Source organism: Salvelinus alpinus, chromosome 12 (genome assembly GCF_045679555.1).
Source record: "Salvelinus alpinus chromosome 12, SLU_Salpinus.1, whole genome shotgun sequence".
Lineage (NCBI taxonomy): Eukaryota > Metazoa > Chordata > Actinopteri > Salmoniformes > Salmonidae > Salvelinus > Salvelinus alpinus.
Window position 1 is genome coordinate 42,275,805 of NC_092097.1, and position 24,570 is coordinate 42,300,374.

The 24,570-nt window shown below is 42.5% G+C and overlaps 1 protein-coding gene across 4 annotated transcripts; it reads left to right on the forward strand.

Moving 5' to 3' along the window:
* Window positions 1-10,075: 10,075 nt before the first annotated feature.
* Window positions 10,076-21,294, forward strand: LOC139536160 (hyaluronidase-2-like). Of its 4 annotated transcripts, none has more exons than XM_071336403.1 (4): window positions 10,076-10,222; window positions 15,319-16,288; window positions 18,789-18,878; window positions 19,419-21,294. In XM_071336403.1, the coding sequence occupies exons 2-4, from the start codon at window positions 15,335-15,337 to the stop codon at window positions 19,809-19,811; spliced, it is 1,437 nt and encodes a 478-aa protein (XP_071192504.1). In that variant the 5' UTR covers window positions 10,076-10,222; window positions 15,319-15,334; the 3' UTR covers window positions 19,812-21,294. The 4 variants fall into 4 exon arrangements, with proteins under 4 accessions (XP_071192504.1, XP_071192503.1, XP_071192502.1 ...); XM_071336402.1 differs by lacking the exon at window positions 10,076-10,222 and adding an exon at window positions 11,292-11,653; XM_071336401.1 differs by lacking the exon at window positions 10,076-10,222 and adding an exon at window positions 12,366-12,605.
* Window positions 21,295-24,570: the final 3,276 nt, after the last annotated feature.

The window sequence follows — 24,570 nt, forward strand, 5'->3', positions numbered from 1 at the left end:
TGTCAAGCCATATTATAAAAAATAATTTTACACTGTTAGGAAAGTGATTGGGTGTGTTTGACATTGCAGCCGATGTGATGCATTTTCAGTCAATTGTGACTGAATGATCTATAAATAATATTGAGTAAATATTTATGATGCAAGGTTATTTGTAGATCAGTCAGTCGGCAGTCTCCTGCAAGGCTGGCTGCAGTTTCGATCAAGCCCAGTAACTCATTGATTGACAACTATGGTGTCTGGGAGGAGAGGGAGGAGAGGATGGAGTTCAGCAATCATGTGAGGGTGTGTTTCTACATATTATAAATAACTTCTGAAGTGGTCCTACCGCTCTGTCACTATTCTAGGTTGGAGGGTGTGTGTGTGTGTGTGTGTGTGTGTGTGTGTGTGTGTGTGTGTGTGTGTGTGTGTGTGTGTGTGTGTTTTACACATAGCATGCCGTTCTGTTGTAAATTGTGTTTGTCTGATTACTAACAGATGACCCACAGTACTTACACTGTGACTTATTACACTTTAGAGCAGTGGATAGAAGCCACAGAGGCTGCTTCTGCTGCAGTTTCTCTACCACTGATCTGAGCATGTGTAGTCTGGGGTACACTACTTGAAAAGTTGTAATTGTCATCCACTAAATTGTGTCTATGAAAAGTGAATTGTAGATATTGCATAGAACTTTGTTTCACTAAGATTACTAAAGGCACTACTTCAAACATTATTTCACTACAGAGGTTAACATTAGATCTTGTTGACAGGCTTGAGAGACATTGTTTTGCGTCTCACATTATAAAACTATTGAAGGCTGTGAAGCTCTGTGTTCACACGAGTGTGAGTCTGTGTGTGCCCTTGACCTTGGTACATTTGGCAGCTGTAGATTGTGCCCAGGGCAATACCACTATGTTCAGCAACAGCATGTGGCATGTCCTTGGCCCTGGTGTAACACTGGCGGGTACTCTGCTGATGTGCGGTTGTCTTTGTCACGCTGTCGTTGCAGCCACAGTCCACCAATGTTTCTGTTGTTATGGAAGGCGTCTTCCTGTCCCCGTCCTCTATGGGTCTGGACATGCTAAGAGGGGAAATTGAAACCTGGGAAGGATGTCACTGACGTATACACAGGGTGGAGGAAACGACCCCAACTACACTCTTAGAAAAAAGGCTTCCAAAAGGGTTCTTCAGCTGTCTCCATAGGAGAACCATTTTTGGTCCCAGGTAAAAAAACTTTTGGGTTCAATCTAGAACCCTCTGTGGAAAGGGTTTTACATGAAACCAAAAAGGATTCTTCTAAGGGTTCTCTTATGGTGCCAGCCAAAGAAGCCTTTTAGGTTCTAGATAGCACCTTTTTTTCTAAGAGTGTACTGCACAGGAAACAACAGAGGCCAACTCTCCCCAGGGGTGTTTGAGCGGGTATACTTGTTGGTGTTCGGGGGGCTACCTTTCACTCTCATACCTTTTCCTATTTATTACTCATGAGGAAGGTGGGTCGTTCCACCTCCAAAAACCACAAGAAAGAGGTTTTCTACGGCCACCATCTCAGATTGTTCTGAAATTGTTTCTGTTGTTAGAAACAGTTAATATTAGCATTCCTGCAACATTATTTTGCTGAAATTTTTCTGAGAAATTAAGTTGATTGCACCCAAATATGCCATTTTAATTTAACCTAACATCCGGTTTGGACCAAGCTTTTTTCTAACAGTGAGTTTGACATGAGGAATCCAGAGAAAGGGTCAAACGCCACCCAGGGTCATTGAAGTTGTTAGGTTTATGTCCCATCCTACATCACCTAACACCAGAAACAGCACCATCTAGTCAGACCTGGTAATATCAGTATGTAGGACGGGATATAACTTCAATAACTCATTTTTCCCCCACCCTGTTCAGAAAAATGAGTTATTGAAGTTATATCCCGTTATATACCAAATTTACTGAGAATACATTACATGAATAACAAATACTCAGAGCCGCAGCTGCATACTAATTCTCCGACATAGAGAACTGATATTGTATACTCATTGTTAGGGTGGTATTGGTGTGGGTGGCTTTCGACAATTTCTTTGAATTCCTCATGTTTTACTCACTGTTAGAATTGGATGTTAGGTACTTTATTTATTGAATATTATAATTATCATATAAATGAAAATGGCCAATTTGTGTGCAATCAATTCGCTTAATTTCTCAGCGATCAAATTATATTTCAACAAAAGAATGTTGCAGGAATGCTAATCTTATCTGTTTTTAACTACAGAAATTATTTCAGAACAATCTGAGATGGTGGGTGTCATGGCTTGTTGAAATGACATGGAATAACTCAGGTGTCTTTTACATGCTGCTGTGCGTTTTGTTGCCAACCTTACTTTGCTACCTGACAACTTTACGGTTTTTACTTTTTAATTACCGTTTATATTTTTTGTTTTTCACTCACTCAACTTTTTTTCATTCAACTCTTTCACTCCGGACGTTTAATCTAGACATGGTTCGTCAGGACTTCCAACAGCCGAAGCTAAGTAGTAACATTAACATGCCTTCTAATTGCAGTCGCTGTACTCATAATATACAGGAGAACGAGACGCAATCGTTAGGCAAGGGTAATTTCAGTGTAGGAAAGGATGAAACAGCGTCTGTGCCACCAGTAAGTACAGATAGTAACGTTAGTATAAATCCCCTTGCACGGTCCCCGCAGCCGGACAACTTTTTTATGGCTTCTGGAGGGAAATGCTGTAGGAATGCTCAACCGGTGTCGCTCATTCAGCCGACACAAACTTTCAACCGGTTCTCCCCATTAAGCAGCGAGTCGGAGTCATAGGCCGAGCCTTCTCTGGTCTCTACTCCTCCCGTTACTGGGTCTGAGACGCCGAAGGCTCCCACCATTAGCTCTGACAAATTGAAAACCCTAGTTATTGGCTACTCCATTACCCACAGTATTAGACTTAAAACGAATCATCCAGCGATCATACACTGTTTACCAGGGGGCAGGGCTACCGACGTTAAGGCTAATCTGAAGATGGTGCTGGCTAAGGCTAAAACTGGCGAGTATAGAGATATTGTTATCCACGTCGGCACCAACGATGTTAGGATGAAACAGTCATAGGTCACCAAGCGCAACATAGCTTCAGCGTGTAAATCAGCTAGAAAGATGTGTCGGCATCAAGTAATTGTCTCTGGCCCCCTCCCAGTTAGGGGGAGTGATGAGATCTAGAGCAGAGTCTCACAACTCAATCGCTGGTTGAAAACTGTTTTCTGACCCTCCCAAAAGATAGAATTTGTAGATAATTGGCCCTCTTTCTGGGACTCACCCACAAACAGGACCAAGCCTGGCCTGTTGAGGAGTGACGGACTCCATCCTAGCTGGAGGGGTGCTCTCATCTTATCTACGAACATAGACAGGGCTCTAACTTCCCTAGCTCCACAATGAAATAGGGTGCAGGCCAGGCAGCAGGCTGCCACTAGCAATCAGTGTAGTCAGCTCAGCTATCCCCATTGAGACCGTGTCTCTGCCTCGACCTAGGTTGGGCAAAACTAAACATGGCGGTGTTCGCCTTAGCAATCTCACTAGAATGAAGACCTCCTCCATTCCTGCCATTATTGAAAGAGATCGTGATACCTCACATCTCAAAATAGGGCGACTTAATGTTAGATCCCTCACTTCAAAGGCAGTTATAGTCAATGAACTAATCACTGATCATAATCTTGATGTGATTGGCCTGACTGAAACATGACTTAAACCTGATGAATTTACTGTGTTAAATGAGGCCTCACATCCTGGTTACACTAGTGACCATATCCCCCGTGCATCCCGCAAAGGCGGAGGTGTTGCTAACATCTACGATAGCAAATTTCAATTTACAAAAAAAAAACAGACGTTTTCGTCTTTTGAGCTTCTAGTAATGAAATCTATGCAGCCTACCCAATCACTTTTTATAGCTACTGTTTACAGGCCTCCTGGGCCATATACAGCGTTCCTCACTGAGTTCCCTGAATTCCTATCGGACCTTGTAGTCATAGCAGATAATATTCAAATTTTTGGTGACTTTAATATTCACATGGAAATGTCCACAGACCCACTCCAAAAGGCTTTCGGAGCCATCATCGACTCAGTGGGTTTTGTCCAACATGTCTCTGGACCTACTCACTGCCACAGTCATACTCTGGATCTAGTTTTGTCCCATGGAATAAATGTTGTGGATCTTAATGTTTTTCCTCATAACCCTGGACTATCGGACCACCATTTTATTACGTTTGCAATCGCAACAAATAATCTGCTCAGACCCCAACCAAGGAGCATCAAAAGTTGTGCTATAAATTCTCAGACAACCCAAAGATTCCTTGATGCCCTTCCAGACTCCCTCTGCCTACCCAAGGACGTCAGAGGACAAAAATCAGTTAACCACCGAACTGAGGAACTCAATTTAACCTTACGCCATACCCTAGATGCAGTTGCACCCCTAAAAACGAAAAACATTTGTCATAAGAAACTAGCTCCCTGGTATACAGAAAATACCCGAGCTCTGAAGCAAGCTTCCAGAAAATTGGAACGGAAATGGTGCCACACCAAACTGGAAGTCTTCCGACTAGCTTGGAAAGACAGTACTGTGCAGTATCGAAGAGCCCTCACTGCTGCTCAATCATCCTATTTTTCCAACTTAATTGAGGAAAATAAGAACAATCCGAAAGAAAAAAAATTATACTGTCGCAAAGCTAACTAAAAAGCAGCATTCCCCAAGAGAGGAAGGCTTTCACTTCAGCAGTAATAAATTCATGAACTTCTTTGAGGAAAAGATCATGATCATTAGAAAGCAAATTACGGACTCCCCTTTAAATCTGCGTATTCCTCCAAAACTCAGTTGTCCTGAGTCTGCATAACTCTGCCAGGACCTAGGATCAAGGGAGACACTCAAGTGTTTTAGTACTATATCTCTTGACACAATGATGAAAATAATCATGGCCTCTAAACCTTCAAGCTGCATACTGAACCCTATTCCAACTAAACTACTGAAAGAGCTGCTTCCTGAGCTTGGCCCTCCTATGTTGAACATAATAAACGGCTCTCTATGCACCGGATGTGTACCAAACTCACTAAAATTGGCAGCAATAAAGCCTCTCTTGAAAAAGCCAAACCTTGACCCAGAAAATATAAAAAACTATCGGCCTATATCGAATCTTCCATTCCTCTCTAAAATGTTTGAAAAAGCTGTTGTGCAGCATCTCACTGCCTTCCTGAAGACAAACAATGTATACGAAATGCTTCAGTCTGCTTTTAGACCCCATTATAGCACTGAGGCTGCACTTGTGACGGTGGTAAATTACCTTTTAATGGCGTCAGACCGAGGCTCTGCATCTGTCCTCGTGCTCCTAGACCTTAGTGCTGCTTTTGATACCATCGATCACCACATTCTTTTGGAGAGATTGGAAACCCAAATTGGTCTACACGGACAAGTTCTGGCCTGGTTTAGATCTTATCTGTCGGAAAGATATCAATTTGTCTCTGTGAATGGTTTGTCCTCTGACAAATCAATTGTAAATTTCGGTGTTCCTCAAGGTTCCGTTTTGGGACCACTATGGTTTTCACTATATATTTTAACTCTTGGGGATGTCATTCGAAAACATAATGTTAACTTTCCCTGCTATGCGGATGACACACAGCTGTACATTTCAATGAAACATGTTGAAGCCCCAAAATTGCCCTCGCTAGAAGCCTGTGATTCAGACATAAGGAAGTGGATGGCTGCAAACTCTCTACTTTTAAACTCGGACAAAACAGAGATGCTTGTTCTAGGTACCAAGAAACAAATATATCTTCTGTTGAATCTGACAATTAATCTTGATGGTTGTACAGTTGTCTCAAATAAAACTGTGAAGGACCTCGGCGTTACTCTGGACCCTGATCTCTCTTCTGACGAACATATTAAGACTGTTTCAAGGACAGCTTTTTTCCATCTACGTAACATTGCAAAAATCCGAAACTTTCTGTTAAAAAATCATGCAGAAAAATGTATCCATGCTTTTGTTACTTCTAGGTTAGACTACTGCAATGCTCTACTTTCTGGCTACCCGGATAAAGCACTAAATAAACTTCAGTTAGTGCTAAATACGGCTGCTAGAATCCTGACTAGAACCAAAATATTTGATCATATTACTCCAGTGCTAGCCTCCCTACACTGGCTTCCTGTTAAGGCAAGGGCTGATTTCAAGGTTTTACTGCTAACCTATAAAGCATTACATGGGCTTGCTCCTACCTATCTTTTCGATTTGGACCTGCCGTACATACCTACACGTACGCTACGGTCACAAGACGCAGGCCTCCTAATTGTCCCTAGAATTTCAAAGCAAACAGCTGGAGGCAGGGCTTTCTCCTATAGAGCTCCAATTTTATGGAATGGTCTGCCTACCCATGTGAGAGACGCAGACTCGGTCTCAACCTTTAAATCTTTACTGAAGACTTATCTCTTCAGTAGTTCATATGATTGAGTGAGTCTGGCCCAGGAGTGTGAAGGTGAACGGAAAGGCTCTGGAGCAACGAACCGCCCTTGCTGTCTCTGCCTGGCCGGTCTTTGTGGGCTATACTCGGCCTTGTCTCAGGATGGTAAGTTGGTGGTTGATGGTATCCCTCTAGTGGTGTGGGGGCTGTGCTTTGCAAAGTGGGTGGGGTTATATCCTGCCTGTTTGGCCCTGTTCGGGGGTATCATCGGATGGGGCCACAGTGTCTCCTGACCCCTCCTGTCTCAGCCTCCACTATTTATGCTCCAGTAGTTTATGTGTCGGGGGGGTTGGTTAAGTCTGTTATATCTGGAGTATTTCTCCTGTCTTATCCGGTGTCCTGTGTGAATTTAAGTATGCTCTCTCTAATTCTCTCTTTCTCTCTTTCTCTCTTTCTCTCTTTCTTTCTTTCTCTCGGAGGACCTGAGCCCTAGGACCATGCCTCAGGACTACCTGGCATGATGACTCCTTGCTGTCCCCAGTCCACCTGGCTGTGCTGCTGCTCCAGTTTCAACTGTTCTGCCTGCGGCTATGGAATCCTGACCTGTTCACCGAACGTGCTACCTGTCCCAGACCTGCTGTTTTCAACTCTCTAGAGACAGCAGGAGCGGTAGAGATACTCTCAATGATCGGCTATGAAAAGCCAACTGACATTTACTCCTGAGGTGCTGACTTGTTGCCCCCTCGACAACTACTGTGATTATTATTATTTAACCATGCTGGTCATTTATGAACATTTGAACATCTTGGCCATGTTCTGTTATAATCTCCACCCGGCACAGCCAGAAGAGGACTGGCCACCCCTCATAGCCTGGTTCCTCTCTAGGTTTCTTCCTAGGTTTTGGCCTTTCTAGGGAGTTTTTCCTAGCCACCGTGCTTCTACACCTGCATTGCTTGCTGTTTGGGGTTTTAGGCTGGGTTTCTGTACAGCACTTTGATATATCAGCTGATGTAAGAAGGGCTATATAAATAAATTTGATATGATCACCCTGTTCTTTGCCCATCTGAAAGTGTATGTTGAGTGTGTTTGTTTGTCCTGCAAAGAAGTCTGTGTTATTGTCTGCTTAGAGGATAAAAGAATGCTGTGTCATGGTCCACTTCACTTTATTGCTTTTATACAAGGTTTTGTTCCTGTCTTTTCAGCCTACAAAAAACTCTGTGGTGAGTCGCTGTGTGCACTGCGTCAAAGGAGGGAGATTAAACAACGGTTAATAGTTTTTTATCTCTGTACTTTTCCACAAAGCTACAATAATATTTCAGAGGTTTGGTGAAGTGCTATGCACAGGTGAGATGGAAAGTTTCGTTTTTTTGGTAGGTTGTGTTCTGAACTTCATAATCTTTCTTTGTGGCTTTCAAGAAACCCCAAATTCTCTGAGTCCAAAGAAAATGGATAATGAGTGTCTTATTTGTTCACGTTGGATTTTATACGAGCATATTGTTTGTATTTCACATATTGTAGGCCTTATTGTGGCAGTCTCAGAGTAATTATGAGGAAACTCAATGCCCATTCCCCCCGGAGGACATTTTTCTTTCAGTTTAGGGAAAGAACAAGTATTAGTAGAAGAATAGCTCTTTCTAGCATCACACTTCCGAGAAGGGAACTATTATTTTTTCTGTCCCTGGCTGTCATATAGCGAGGCGCTCACTTCAGAATGTTTTGCATAGTACTTATTGTAATTGTCATTTCAAAGAATTTTGCGTAATGTTCCAATTAGCGAATTACCATGAAACATGTTTGTGGGTGGGACTGGAGCCAAACAAACTGTAAACAAATGTAAACACATCAGAAAAGCCAAAGGATAGGAAAGAAAACAAAAGCCAAAGAAAGACTAGAAGCTATTTGGAAAGCCATTGATTCAAGGAGCCATTTTCCACAACCTCGTGTGGCTTTTCTGTTATCCCTGGCCATCTCGTATGTCCTAACAGACCTGTGGTTTTATGGGGATGTAGATTAATGCAGGGTCAAAGGTGACATTCTCCCTGCTGGACAGTCAGACAGGAGTCTTTGAACTGGCCCTGTCTCGTCTCGCGTTACCTCTTCAGATTTGGGAATTCTAAACTGTTACATTGTGCATGAGTGGAATGCAAACCATTTTGATTGGAGGCATCCAGAGGCTCTTCCCAGTTCTATCCTATAGTTATGTAATGTGACATATGATGGTGGCAAGGAAAGGGATAATTACTACCATCACTAGCAGTAGCTACACATTCATAACACAAGCTGAAAGTCTGTACCAAGATAGCCTTGACTCCAGTCGTTCTATGTTTATCCATAGAAACAAACTAGAATATCGTGTGATGTCTGGTAGCACGAGACTAGTACAAAGTTCCTGCTAAACCCTACATATATTTCAGACTAAGTAACCTGATGAAGGTCAGAACTTGATGATTATAGTTAACATAGTTAATACCGTGATTATTACCCTAATTTTACCCTTATCCATCTCACTTCAGCACCAACCCCACTAACTGGCACTGAAGATTATTCACAAGCTTAGCTTCTTAGTTTAGTGACTGTTATTGGCTTTGATCTATGACCTTGCTTTTGCCCAGCGTATAAAAGCAGCTTTTGTTTCTGCCTATACAGGGACACACTAAGGACAGGGTCTATCACGCAATGAGAAATTGTCTATTATATAGGGCTCAACACAATGCAGCACAAAGTGGCAATGTTCCTACCACAGAGGTCTTTTGTGTCAACAGTCACCCAAAATACCCAATGCAAAGAACAGAATGTACATTCATGATCATTTGAGTGTACTTTCAACAGCATTTACAGTGCTGATTAGACTAAAAATGATGGGTTGCCGGAGACTTTTTACACTAGCCCCAAGCGTTATCGTGTATGTGTGTGTGTGTGTGTGTGCGCGTGTGTGTGTGTGACCCCAGACATACCCTTCCCCCCAGTACAGGGTCAGAATGAACTTTATACCCTGAGCTGGACAATAGCTGGACAATGGGAGACGCTTGAGGTCGTACTGCAGTCAGATGATCAGTGACAAAAACAAAGGAAACCCCTGGCTTCAACACTAAACCCTAACATGTGCCTTATCTCTTTCTCTCACACACACACACACACACACACACACACACACACACACACACACACACACACACACACACACACACACACACACACACACACACACACACACACACACACACACACACACACACACACACACACACACACACACACACACACACACACACACACACACACACACACACACACACACACACACACACACACACACAGGATTTGTGTAGGGTTTGGGCATTTGGGGATTGTCTTCTAATAATTAGTCTTGTAAAATAAGTAATCTTTATGCCTCAGAATTGATACCTAGTATAATACCTGATCCAACCACCTGTCAGTTTACCATTAAATTAAGGGATAGGGCGGAATTGACTCTTATGAGCATGAGAGGGAAGGAAGTACCTTCTGGTTTGTTTGAGCCCTAAGTCTAACTAACCCTAACCTTGGTGAGAGTGGTGAGTTATATTTTATTGAGTTCATGAGCCTGATGTCTATTTGGCATGGTTGCATGGGCGGGACAGAGGTGGGGTCTGTCAGAGGTTGAAATAAGATGTAAGGCTGGATCTCTGCATTTAACTACTGACACACTCAAGGGATTGTCAATGCAGGGGGACCCAGGACACTTTAGCCAACATTATAGGGAGGAAAGAAACTGGTCTGTACAACACATCCAGTCCTCTTCAGTGGATTTGCAAGGAAAAGGACTCTAGCCTCTGTTGGGTAAGTGGGAAAAACTTCAGAGACCGATTTATTCAACAATTGACTATCACATATTTGTCTGCATTCCTTTTTTTTTTTACTCCATTTCTTACTATGCATGTATCCATCATCTAAAAGTAATGTGCCCTACTCCTGAATCAATTACCCAAGGTTGATTACCAGTTGCATTTCAGACACCGTTTCTCATAGTCTGCTATGACAGGAGGCACATCACATTGATGCCTTTTGTAAAATGTCTAAACATATCACACACAGGCCTCAGTGTGTTAAGTCATTTTAATTTGATAATATTCCAATTTACTCTAACATTTATTTTCATGTGTTTTCAGCTTTTTCATAGTTGTTTCGTGTGTGTGTAGTCTATGCATGGGAGATTCTTGTCTAAAAGTTGTGAGTTTTGTTAGCATGCTATCAATTAGGGAGTGTAGCATAAAACAAATCCACCCCTAAACTTCCCCGCTAGAGTTTCTTCCTTCGTTAACTACTTCAAACTACAAAACACATTTCCACAACATCTTTGTCATTCTTCTCTGCACTGCACTGCCCTCCTCTCAAAAAACATTCTGTAAAATCCCCTCTGGTTTGCTGAATGATTTGTTCCTGTCAAGTAGATTCCTGTCTGGATTTCACAACAGTGGACCCTAGGCCAGACTTCAAAGCACCACACATCTGTGCCTGTAGTTGCCTAGTTGTGTGTGGGTGGCATACTAAGGCACTGATTGCATTGCGGTAAATGCACTCTACTGTGGTCAATCATTCAATCAAATTAAATCAAACTTTATTTGTCACATGCGCCGAATACAACAAGTGTAGACTTTACCGTGAAATGCGTACTTACAAGTCCTTAACCATAAGTGCAGTTCAAGAGGAGTTAAGAAAATATTTACCAAGTAGACTAAAATAAAAGTAATAATAAAAAGTAACAATAAGAATAACGAGGCTATATACAATCAAATGTATTTATAAAGCCCCTTTTACATCCACAGTTGTCACAAAGTGGTTAAACAGAAACCCAGCCTAAAACCCCAAAGAGCAATTAAGCAATGAAGAGGTAGAAGCACGGTGGCTTCACTACTACTGTAGTTTACCTCCAGGTGTGTGTTAGTAGCAATTCCTGATTACTGCCAGCTCCACAGGGCTTAGAGAGAGGGGAAGGCTTTAAATCATGGACATTCAATGGAGATAGATCAGACTACAGGCATATACACCTTGCACTGATGTAAAGCAGGCAGGCCCTGTTTACATGATACGTTACTTTAAGGTATCCCAGTTGACTTAAAATGGTCTGGTCTTCTGTGTTCCCTGTACTGAAATTACATCTGCAAACAAACAGAGTGAGAAAGAGAGCGAGAAATTCCTGCTGTAGGTCTTAACCTGCTTGGTCAGCAGCCATGAGAGATGCTTTCCCCTTCATAAGTTTGACCCTGCCAGGTGAGTCAGCATGGAGAGGCAATGGTCGCTCCCAACTTTCACAGGAACAGCAGCTATGTCCACAGCACATGGTCAGCGGACATCATACTTTCTAGAGGGTGAACTGCAGATGCGTGGATGTAGTTAGACAGCTTTAAGCTTTTTTGCTGTATGCTTTATTTCAGTTTCCTGAAAGATGTCAAAGAGTATGGTCACAGCTTTTCAATTACTGAAAAGTATCAGTAAGGACTACATTAAGATGACTGAATTATAACAAACACATAGTCTAAAAGTAGGATGTGCTCGTTTAAAGTGGACATCCACACTCCTGTAACACGTGGTATTTATAGACTAGCTAGTCTTTCAGTAGTTCAACTCAAGCAGTGCCAGTCACCCACATCTCTGCTATCTAAACCTACATAAACATAATTAATTGGATTGGTTCCTACATGTGACTATCTTAATTTAAAGAACACATTCTGGCGTGATATCCTACCCCTCAGCGAAATTGGAAGACTAAGCCACTATTGACATTTAAAGGGAGTAATCGTAAACAAACGTCAAACCAAAAACGCTACAAATACAGTAGTATGGCTTTAACATGCACATAAATATATATTGACATTAATTAGTCCAATGACATATGTATTACTCCTCATCAAGACGAAGTGACCTAAACATTGACGTCAATTTCTGAACGTATCCCCCCTTTCCCGTAGAATGGAACGAGCAGTTCTAAACTCGTAGCGCATCGTTTCTCTGCTTGGAACTGGGCGCGATGCGTTGTTGGGAAGATGGGATTTTCACGAAAAATGTATTGATTATAATATGTTATTAGCAAGAAGACTGGTGGAACATTTCCACCATGAGGAGATATGTATACCAGGATGTCGGCAGATTCTTCTATGTCGTTTTTTGTTTGAAACCACACTAGTGGAATAAACCGCTGTCCTGATCTAGTCGTCTGCTACAGGTCAGATTCCCTTGGTCAACTAGTGAAACTTGTGTTGCTACAGTAGCAAGTAGTGTAACATTATTGCACAGTTCGCAACTGTATCATTCAATTTCAGTTATTGTATTTGGCTACAATGTAATGAGTAAATGCAAGGACTGAAACTAGCTCGTGCTAACGGTGTACGCGTGTTCAACTACATCGCGTATTCGTACTAGTTTGTGGAATTTGGTATGCATATAATTACTTATTTGATTAACGAATTAGCGAGTAATGATAATCATTCACATTGTCTGAAACTGGTGAGCTGGTTTGGTTATACATTTGAGTGTATTGTTCGATTCGTTTCGAGGCCAGCAGAAACACGAAAAACAGGGTAAAATGCAGTCATCAGTATGTTTTGGTCTACAGAAATAATCAGGGTTGGGGTGTAATCCGTTACATGTAAAGGATTACAAAAACGGTAGCTAATTCGTTACATTACCAGCAAAAATATTGTGATCAGATTACAGATACTTTTGAAAAACTAGATGATTACTTCAAGGGTTACTTTTAAATTCAGAAAGGATGTTAGCGAAAAACATATTTTAGACTTGTTTTCTCAATGACATTCAAATCAGGTTTGAAAAAAAATACAATTTGTTCCACCTGAGCGAGTCTGACCACAAGTCAGAGACCACTATGATGACACACAAAATGTGTTTGATCGATCGCGGGAAAAGCGCAGGAATAGGCTTTTGAAGGCTACAGTCCAAGCTATGTCTTACAATGGTGCGACTACTGTCGGCATCCAAAGATGATCGAATTTGAACAAACGCTTGGAGGTGAGGATGACAGCAGTGGTGTAGTCTACGGTGATACGGATATAATTTATTATTGATATCTACATAGCGCATTGATGTGAATCACACTGCTCTCATTTAGTTATTTGCTCCTTACGGATTGTGGTTGTTGTGCATGGCTGTTCACAAATCTAAATGTGTATTTGAACCCAATAATGGTTGAATTCAAGAAGTTTAAGTTTAGCAATCATTGTTTTTGAAACCGGTGCACATCCAGTGAAAAATACGCTCTTGCAACAGCGGCCTATGGAATAAAAGTGGGGCTTTTATTGCTCAATCAAATTCATGCTGATAAAATAAAAATCCATAGGCCTAATGGACACATGCTCTTGATAGACTTAAAGTGGCAATCTGTAGTTGCTACATACATTTTTGACTTATAGATTATATATATATATCCATTTAATTCTTGAAGAATATAATTTATAATGACTCATGAGCTAAGTTCAACTGTTACACTCCATTAGAACCTAAAATATAATCTTGTTTTTCTCAAATGTTTGTAAATGTGAACAAACACTGTATAGCCTCATAACATGGTTAAAACAATACTTTTGATATCGTGGATGGTCAGTCCTTCCATCTGTAGCTCTGTCTATTAATCTGAGAGTGGTTACATTTCTCCAGGCCCATCCCTCAGCTTTTTACCAAAACAGAGGCGGGGTGTCAATTTTGTTATTGTTTCATCTGTGGATTTGCCCATTAAACAGCTGCATATTATCAAGATATCAAAAAGTGTCACCAACAAAAAGGTCAACAATAGACCTGTAGCAAATGCAGCATATGGCATTCATTTTTCACATGTAAATAGCACTTTTCAGTAGTGCTCAAAGCTTGCCATTCCATGAGCACAGCATTTATTTTTGAACTGGAATCAATGAGCCCAATCAGTCCTCCATGACAACAAACTCATAAACAACAGAGTAGGGCAGGCTAATAAGTCCTTAGTTTTGGGGTTATGCTCAGGTAAAACTATTTGTCTAATCTATAATTCCATATTTCCAAGACCTATTCTTGAAGATCAAGGGGTATAACATTTATTGGAATGACTGGAATTCTGATAGACTTTGGTTTTTAATGTAAAGATATAATTGACTCATATTATTTTTATATGTAGTAGAAAGCGATGGGTTAGAAGAAGCCTACATAACCAACCCATAAAGTAACATTTTACATCCATATATGGCCAGCTATGTAAACTTTAACATTGATTTATCCTGAAATAGATGTCGTTCAATTGGTAACATACATTTTTGTCTTCTTCTAATGTGTTTTAAGGGGGAAGTAATCTAAAAGTAACTGAATGTAATCAGATTACATGACTGAGTTTGGGTAATCCAAAAGTTACGTTACTGATTACAATTTTGGACAGGTAACTAGTAACTGTAACGGATTATATTTAGAAAGTAACCTACCCAACCCTGGAAATAATATATTATCTCTCCATGCATTGTCAGACAGTTTTGTGTCTGTCTTTTGTTTGTGTTTTTTACTGCAGTGCTACATGACCTTCCAACAATGTTAGTATGAAGAGTAGTACCAAGATACTCTCTTAAATTTCAGAGATATCCTACAAGCTAGCCCTGTCATAATGGTTGGCAATCTCCCACCATATGTGTGCCAATCAGTGTTGTGAAAGGAAGTTAATGTTGATTTGAAGTTGAAAACACACACACTCTTGCTCAAGACGTATTATTACATACCACAGTTAGAAATGGTTTGTGAGGGCACCTGGAGAAATGTATATTAAGTAAACATGCCATTTCATTCAGTAAAAATAGCTCGTATCACTGCCAAATTATATAGTCTACAGAGAAACTGAGTAACTGGAAAGACTCATTTCCTAGGCTGTGATTGTAAAGAGCTACATTGACATTGTGTCTCTCTTCCAGGGCAGAGAAGGTGGCCATGGGGGTAGCGCCTCACTCTCTCCTGGCCCTGACTGGCCAGCTGCCCTGGCTGCTGCTCCTGGCTCTGCTCACTCCCTGGAATGTCCTCGGAGCTGAAGAACTGAAGCCCACTAGATGGCCCATGTTCTCCCAGAAGCCTTTGCTCCTCGCCTGGAATGCCCCGACAGAGGACTGCCGCCCCCGGCACGGTGTGCGTTTCCCACTGGAGCAGTTCCAGATTGTGGCGTCGCCTAACGAGGGCTTCGTCAGACAAAACCTCACCATCTTCTATAAGGACCGGTTAGGGCTGTATCCATATTATGAGCGGGACGGCACCGCAGTGAACGGTGGGCTCCCACAGGCCGCCAGCCTCACGCAGCATTACGAGAAGATGCCCGAAGGTGTTCACAAGTACATAAGTGAACCAAACGCCAAAGGCCTTGCCGTCATCGATTGGGAGGAGTGGCGTCCGCTGTGGATCCGCAACTGGGACGTCAAGGACGTATACCGGAACCAATCCCGGCAACTGGTGGCCAACAAAAACCTGGAGTGGCCCCTGGAGCGCGTGGGGAAAGTGGCCCAGCAGGAGTTTGAGCTGTCTGCCCGGAAATTCATGCTGGAGACCTTGCGGCTGGCCAAGAGCCTGCGGCCCAACCAGCTGTGGGGGTTCTACCTGTTTCCAGACTGCTACAACCATGACTACCGGAGCGGCCTGGAGAACTACACTGGCCGCTGCCCTGACGTGGAGGTGTCCCGCAATGACCAGCTGACCTGGCTATGGACTGAGAGCACGGCCCTATTCCCATCTGTCTACATGAGCACAGTGCTGCGCTCCACCATGTTTGGGCAGCAGTTTGTCCGCAACCGGGTGAAGGAGGGGATGCGTCTGGCATCGGCGGGTGACGGGCTGGCACGGCCTGTTTTTGTCTATACCCGGCCTACTTATGCCAACGAGCTGACTCCGCTGACTGAGGTGAGAGGGCCCATGTTATAGGCCTGATTCTGTCCCTATACTGTAGATATGATTAGTCTACTCATCATGACCATAACTTGTGCTATGCAGAGACCTGATATCTCTGATTTTGTTATTCCGGTAAGAAATCAATCAGACACACTATAGCTTTGAAATTCTCAGCTGCCTCTTACCACAACTGTTATTTTTTTGTCGAAAGTGTGTGTGTGTGAGACTGAATTAACCCTGATGTACACTACCGGTCAAAAGTTTTAGAATACCTACTCATTCAAGGGTTTGTCTTTATTTTTACTATTTCCGACATTGTAGAATAACCAAAAAAGTGTTAAACAAATCAAAATATATTTTATATTTGAGATTTTTCAAATAGCAACCCTTTGCTATATATTTTGATTTGTTGAACAATTTTTTGGTTACTACATGATTCCATATGTGTTATTTCATAGTTTTTATGTCTTCACTATTATTCTACAATGTAGAAAATAGTAAAAATAACACATATGGAATCATGTAGTAACCAAAAAAGTGTTCAACAAATCACGTTTTAACATGTTAACCAAGAGTGCGGTCTGAGTGACATACTATAGTCTGTCAGTCCCCTCTGGTCTTACAAGGCAAGTGTTACTCTAACCAGGGCCTAAAAAATATAGGGCTGGTGGTTTTACAGACACAGATTAAGCCTTGTCCTGGTCTTAAAAGCGTTCTCAATGAAGATTCTCTATTGACCATGGTATTTATTTCAGGACTAAGCTTAAAGGGATACTTCAGGATTTTGGAAATAGAGCCCTTTATCTACTTCCCTAGAGTCTGATGAACTCGTGGATGCCATTTTTATGTCTCTCCGTGCAGTTTGAAGTAGGTTGTTAATTACTCATGCTAGTAGATACCCATAGACTTCCAGTCATTGTGCTAACACTAGTTAGCATTGGCTCACAAAACTACCTCTAATTTCCTTCATACTAGACACAGAGACAAACAAATGGTATCCACAAGTTCATCTGACTCTGGGGAGTAGATAAAGGGCCTCATTGACAAAAATCCCAAAGTATCCCTTTAACTTGTGTCTGGGAAACCGGCCCATGAGGATCTGAATGCTTTGTTGTCTGGATCGTATTGTGTTAAAGAAAGCCAGGCTAATATGTCAGGGCTAAATATAGAACATTTACATGTCCACACACACTCCTACATGACCAGGCTTTGCATGTCCAGCAACAGAGTTGCCTGTGTTTCCCCAGAAACCTAAATATGTCTCTCTGCGGTTTCTACACCAAATATAATTACCCTTGGCGAACTTTCCAATAACACGCACATGCACTAATCTGGAGTACACACACACACCCATTGCGCACAAAATACTGTATCTCAAGCAGCAACTGATTCTTACCCACACCAGAGTCATGAATGAATTGATTGGGCCATAGTAGAGCCATTAGCCTAGTCTAAATAATTCCCTTCGCTCTTTACTGTCCAGTTTTGTTCTGTTTAGGACAAATGCATGCAGGAAGACAGACTGTCCCCAAGTTCAAGTTAATTTCGTGTGCGTGCGTGTGAATGTACTGTTCAACCACTCTGTTGAAAACCCTGTGGAAAAACTCCACTGCTCGTCTGAAGAGTGACGTTTGTTCGCTGGTTCCCATTTCTGTCAGCAGTTTTCATTACATTTCCTGCAGCTGTTTCACCAAGGGATAGATGAGGGGAGTTAGACAAATTCACTGTAGTAGTGAGTCAAGAGACAATTGGAAATAGATTACTGACAGAATAGATTTAAATGAGAGGTTGGTTGTGTGTGCTGAAGGGGTGCGGTTGGAGAGGTTGGTACTAATGTGTGTGTGCTGTGAGGTTTGTTGTGTGTGTGTGGATGAATAAATTGCTGTCAGGCAGCCTGGGTATCAGTGTTTACTTTCCCACTGGACCACTCTTCACACAGACACATTGGAGGAGAGAGGGAGAGACAGAATGTGTGTTTGTAGGATTATTCTGAATGAACGAGAGATCATGGTTAGCCTATATATTGTATCATGCTTCATTTCTTACTTTGAGTGTGTCTGAAGCCTCCATAAGGATGTGTCGGAGTGAAAGGATGTGCGTGGGAGAGTGACACATCTGTGTTTAAACCAGGGAGTAAAGAGATATGTGTCAGTTCCTCTGACATTCTTTTCTGAATCACCATCTTTTCCATATAATGTGACGTCATCTACATGAAGTGTAAAGGGTGTGGGTCAGCTCAGCTGGTCAGTGTTAAAGAAATGATTAAATGATGTGTGTGTTCCTGTTCATAGAGGGTGGTGCATGTGTTTCAGATTGATTACAGTTAATGTCACTGTAGTCAGCCACTGCAGACTGACTGAACTACAAATCACCTGACGTCATGATGACAACTCATTATGATTTGACGGGTCGTCGCCGACTGCAATGTAGTCGATCTCAAACATGGCTAGTATGTTCATAATGGGCTGCCAACTTCCATACTGAACTTGTGTGTGTGATTGTGTGTGTGCAGACAGACCTGGTGTCCACTATTGGGGAGAGTGTAGCCCTGGGAGCATCTGGGGTCATCATCTGGGGAGACCATACCTACGCCAGCAGCAATGTGAGTGTTCTCATCACTCAAGCTGTTTAATCATTCAATATTATGCATAGCCTAGTTTGAGTCCTCTGTCTGGTGTTCCCCTCTGTAACATACTTACGGCTGCAGCAATGGGAGTGTTCTCCCTGAAGATTCCCTGTTCCCAACATAATGACTCAAACTATGCATAATCTATGAATGTTCAAATTGGGGTGTTTCCCAAACGGCACCCTATTCCCTACGTAGTGCACTACTTTTGACCAGGGCCCTGTAGAGAATAGGTTGCCATTTGGGGGACACACCTATTTGATCATTCATAGATTATGCCTAGTTTGAGTCATCAGTCTGGTGTTCCCCTCTGTAGCTACTATGTAATGACTATTTCCTGTCTATCCACATTAAATGCTAACATGTGTTGGTGTCTCTGTTTGCCCCGTATCACACTTGACCTCCAATTCCCCACTTTGTTTTTGTCTGAGTTTCTCATTTCCATTCTGAGTCTGTGCCTCTGTCTCACTCTGTGGGTATATGTGTGTGTCGCTGTTTGTGTGTCTCTCTCTCCAGGCCAGCTGCTCCAGTCTGAGTGAGTACCTCCGCGGTCCACTGGGCCGGTACCTATTCAATGTCTCCACAGCAGCAGAACTGTGCAGTCAGAAGTTGTGCGGCTTCCATGGCCGCTGCCTCCGCAAACACTCAGACACTGATGCCTACCTGCACCTCAGCCCCCTCACCCACAGCATCAGCAGCCAGGGGGGGAGGCTGAAGGTGACTGGGCAACTAAGCCAGGGGGAGCTGGCTGGGTACCGTCAACACTTCCAGTGCCAGTGCTACAGTGGGTACAAGGGCGAGGGCTGTGCCCAGGGAGAGCTGGGGAAGAGTGGTGCTGCCCCTGTCTGGAAAGTCTGGTCTGTGCTGACTCTGCTGCTCCCTCTGGGGCTCCTCACTGTGCGCCACTGAGGCTGGGAGGAGCAGGCGCTGACACCGTGCAATATGGGGGAAGCCACCACCACCACACCTTGGTCCTGGTTCTAGTCCTGGCCTCTACTGGTGCTCAGGGGGCTTCCTGGTCAGGGATGGGCACTAGCTGCTCTGTGGGACTGATCCATGGAGGAGAGGACATGGGAGTGCCTGCTTCTCAACACGATGAAGGAAGGAGGGGACTGAAGATACCCCTCAGTACCCTCCAGTTACCCACACAAGCGAAAGGGACAGCATTTGAAGTGGGCAAAACAACAGGCCTTCTATTTTGACTTGATGTTATTAGTGAGTGGGTGCGCTGCAGGTGTGGCAGAAATGAAGGTCCATACTGTAGTGATCTATCCCTCCCTTCACCAGAGCTGGAAGACATCTGTAGCTAACAGCCATAACTAGAACTAAGATGCCTGCAAGGTGTATGAATGCTAACCAGCTGTATTATTGAGTTTGTGTGTGTCTAAGTGAACTGTCATTAGTTAGAAGTGTACTGGGGTTACTAGTTAGACTGTAGTTTGTTAGAATGTGCCTCTCTTTTTACTCATGTTGAAACTTATGAGAGAGTTGAATCTTCAACAACAGAGGAGCTAACGCATCACACAAGAACGCTACTTTTCTACGAAGAGACTGCCACTGTGAAGATTCTGTCCAAAGAGACCTGTGCTGTGCTTGGGTAGTCCTACCTCTCGGCTAGACGGCTACACCCTCACCCAATTCTGATCTGGTCCAACTGCAGATACGGCGAGGAAAATCAACAGCAATTTTCAGCACCTTTTTGTAATGGTCTCTTTTTCTATGGTCTAATTTTTTTATGCCTCTAATGTTGCTGTGGAAAATAACTGGAATATTTGGAAAAGACTGCTTCATTTGAAAATTCATGACCTTCAGTAAAGCTTAGCATTGTGGCAAGGAACTCATTTCATCTACATAGCTGTCTGTGTCACACGCGGACTGCTTTTGCAACACTTCAGCACCTCAGTCACATCAACAAGAAACGACTAATCTAAGAATGTGTAAGAAATGTTTGTAGTCCACAACATGTTGTTTGACATTGGTTAACACACCACTCATCTGCACAGATGACAGTGCGTTGTGCCTGTCCAACGAGTGTGTTTGGCCTAACGTGTCTGTGGTCATCATCCTTATTGTCATGATTCTTATTCTGGTGCATCTACATTTTCTGTGTTGATGTTTTGTGAGGATTGTAAACCAAAGCTGAAAGCACTTTTGCTCATTTTGTCTTTACTCTATTCTGCCTTCTGTTGCCTGAAACCAAATTCCTTAGAAAATGGCTTTGTCCTCTCGTAGGCTTCTTCAGGGGGCCTCCAGGGGCCTCAGTGAGGGTCTGTCGTTTTCACTGCTCTTATTTATGTCCCAAACATGCTTCTCATTTACTCTCCTACATGTGCATTGGATGTAATTGTAATTAGTCGTTTCTTTTTAATACATTAAACTTGAAATATGAGAAGGCTCTCACTGAATTTGTATCTTGGAGCTGTTGTGCTGCCGTTATTAACATCATGGTGGGTCAGAGTTCACAATCACATTCCACGTGTTGCAAACACAGTGAGCAGTTTGACATTTTGGAAAAGCATCTTTTAACCATTCATGGTCAGTACAGTGACACATTTAGTTGGATTTAATGGCATCAGAAAAATAAGGGAAAAGGCGATACTTAATCAGTTGCACAACTGGATGCATTCACCCAACCCCTCAATCAGAGAAGTGCAGGGGACTGCCTTAATCGACGTCCACGTCATCGCCTCATAGGCGCCCGGGGAGCAGGCTGCAACGTGTCTGGTAAGGTTTTCACGTGAAGGCCTTTGCACCTTGGTAACTTGCTGTCCTGAGTCACCTACCTCTGTGTCTTGCCAACATTTCACTTTTCCTCTTTTTCCCCTCCATTTTTGGGGATCTCTTCCATGTATAAGGGGGGTAATCTCATGGTGCCAAAAGCAATATTATTGTGCTAGGAGTACAGAGAAAGCCTTGTTTTATAACTAAAACCAGACTTCGAGCCCCCCCAATCTTCCAGTTCCAACCCTCCAGGAGGAAGGGTAGTGCTGTTCACTCATTCAACAGCATCCAAATCTTTTGGCACGTGTAATACTATTGATGCGTGTACAGTTGGACTATTAAAGGCTATGTGTGGCCAAGATGTGAATTCCATAAATCAATAGACTGAATGCAAGACTGCTGTTACTGTAGTTGGTAGGTAAACAATCATTAACAAACATGTTACTAAAGCCCTATAACATCTTAGCCAATTCACAGGACCTTTATAACATTTTTAGATTGATAGGAAAAAGTCAATCAAATCAAACTATTTGTCACGTGCCGAATACATGTGACATGCTTACTTACAAGCCCTTAACCAACAGTGCAGTTCAAGAAGTTAAGAAAATATTAACCAAATAAACTAAAGTAAAAAAAAATATAAAAAATAATTAAAAGTAACAAAATAACAAGGCTATATACAGGGGGTACTGGTACCGAGTCAGTGTGTGGGGGTACAGGTTAGTTGAGGTAATTTGTTAATGTACAGTTGAAGTCGGAAGTTTACATACACTTAGATTGGAGTCATTAAAACTTGTTTTTCAACCACTCCAAATTTCTTGTTAATTAACAAACTATAGTTTTGGCAGGTCGGTTAGGACATCTACGTTGTGCATGACACAAGTCATTTTTCCAACAATTGTTTACAGACAGATTATTTTACTTTTAATTCACTGTATCACAATTCCAGTGGGTCAGAAGTTTACATACACTAAGTTGACTGTGCCTTTAAACAGCTTTGAAAATTCCAGAAAATGATGTCATGGCTTTAGAAGCTTCTGATAGGCTAATTGACATCATTTGAGTCAATTGGAGGTGTACCTGTGGATGTATTTCAAGGCCTACCTTCAAACTCCGTGCCTCTTTGCTTGACATCATGGGAAAATCAAAAGAAATCAGCCAAGACCTCAGAAAAAAATTGTAGACCTCCACAAGTCTGGTTCATCATTGGGAGCAATTTCCAAACGCCTGAAGGTACCACGTTCATCTGTACAAACAATAGTACGCAAGTATAAACACCATGGGACTACGCAGCCGTCATACCGCTCAGGAAGGAGACGTGTTCCGTCTCCTAGAGATGAACATACTTTGGTGCGAAAAGTGCAAATCAATCCCAGAACAACAGCAAAGGACCTTGTGAAGATGCTGGAGGAAACAGGTACAAAAGTATCTACATCCACAGTAAAACGTGTCCTATATCGACATAACCTTAAATGCCGCTCAGCAAGGAAGAAGCCACTGCTCCAAAACCGCCATAAAAAATCCAGACTATGGTTTGTAACTGCACATGGAGACAAAGATCGTACTTTTTGGAGAAATGTCCTCTGGTCTGATGAAACAAAAATAGAACTGTTTGGCCATAATGACCATCGTTATGTTTGGAGGAAAAAGGGGGAGGCTTGCAAGCCGAAGAACACCATCCCAACCGTGAAGCACGGGGGTGGCAGCATCCTGTTGTAGGGGTGCTTTGCTGAAGGAGGGACTGGTGCACTTCACAAAATAGATGGCGTCATGAGGCAGGAAAATTATGTGGATATATTGAAGCAACATCTCAAAACATCAGTCAGGAAGTTAAAGCTTGGTCGCAAATGGGTCTTCCAAATGGACAATGACCCAAAGTTGTGGCAAAATGGCTTAAGGACAACAAAGTCAAGGTATTGGAGTGGCCATCAAAAAGGAATGACCTCAATCCTATAGTTTGTGGGCAGAACTGAAAAAGCGGGTCCGAGCAAGGAGGCCTGCAAACCTGACTCAGTTACTCCAGCTCTGTCAGGAGGAATGGGCCAAAATTCACCCAACTTATTGTGGGAAGCTTATGGGAGGCTACCTAAAACGTTTGACCCAAGTTAAACAATTTAAAGGCAATGCTACCAAATACTAATTGAGTATATGTAAACTTCTGACCCACTGGGAATGTGATGAAATAAATAAAAGCTGAAATAAATCATTCTCTCTACTATTATTCGGACATTTCACATTCTTAAAATAAAGTAGTGATCCTATTTGACCTAAGACAGGGAATTTTTACAAAGATTAAATGTCAGGAATTGTGAAAAACTGAGTTTAAATGTATTTGGCAGCAGTGTACAAAACAAATGGAGGGGGGATCAATGTAAATAGTCCAGTGGCCATTTGATTAATTGTTCAGCAGTCTTATGGCTTGGGGGTAGAAGCTGCTGAGGAGCCTTTTGGTCCTAGACTTGGCGCTCCGGTACAGCTTGCTGTGCGGTAGCAGAGAAAACAGTCTACGACTTGGGTGACTGGAGTCTCTGACAATTTAATGGGCTTTCCTCTGACACCGCCTATTATATAGGTCCTGGATGGCAGGAAGCTTGGCCCCAGTGATGTACTGGGCCGTACGCACTACCCTCTGTAGCGCCTTACGGTCAGATGCTAAGCAGTTCATCCATACTTCTGACCTTTTTCAGTGAACGTTGCCTTCTTATACAGGCTTTTTTGTATATGTGAAAGTATACTGTATGGTATGAATTGTTTAGAAAGAGAAGCCGTCTTAAATAAATACGAGTTAAATGTAAGAGAAGAAAACCAAGGCATTGTGAAACGCCAGGTGTGGATGGTGAGAGATGCACATAATACCATCCTCTAATCTGTCATTATACAAGCCTGGACCACAATGATGCTCTGTGATCACTCCATGTGGACACTTTGGAACAAAAAGTTTAGAGTG

What these genes read in the sequence shown, in the direction of transcription:
- LOC139536160 (XM_071336403.1), top strand. Translation starts at nt 15,335, where the DNA reads ATGGGGGTAGCGCCTCACTCTCTCCTGGCCCTGACTGGCCAGCTGCCC. An exon ending in AGCTGACTCCGCTGACTGAG is followed by an intron (nt 16,289 to 18,788) that starts GTGAGAGGGCCC and finishes GTGTGTGTGCAG; the next exon opens with ACAGACCTGGTGTCCACTAT. An exon ending in ATACCTACGCCAGCAGCAAT is followed by an intron (nt 18,879 to 19,418) that starts GTGAGTGTTCTC and finishes CTCTCTCTCCAG; the next exon opens with GCCAGCTGCTCCAGTCTGAG.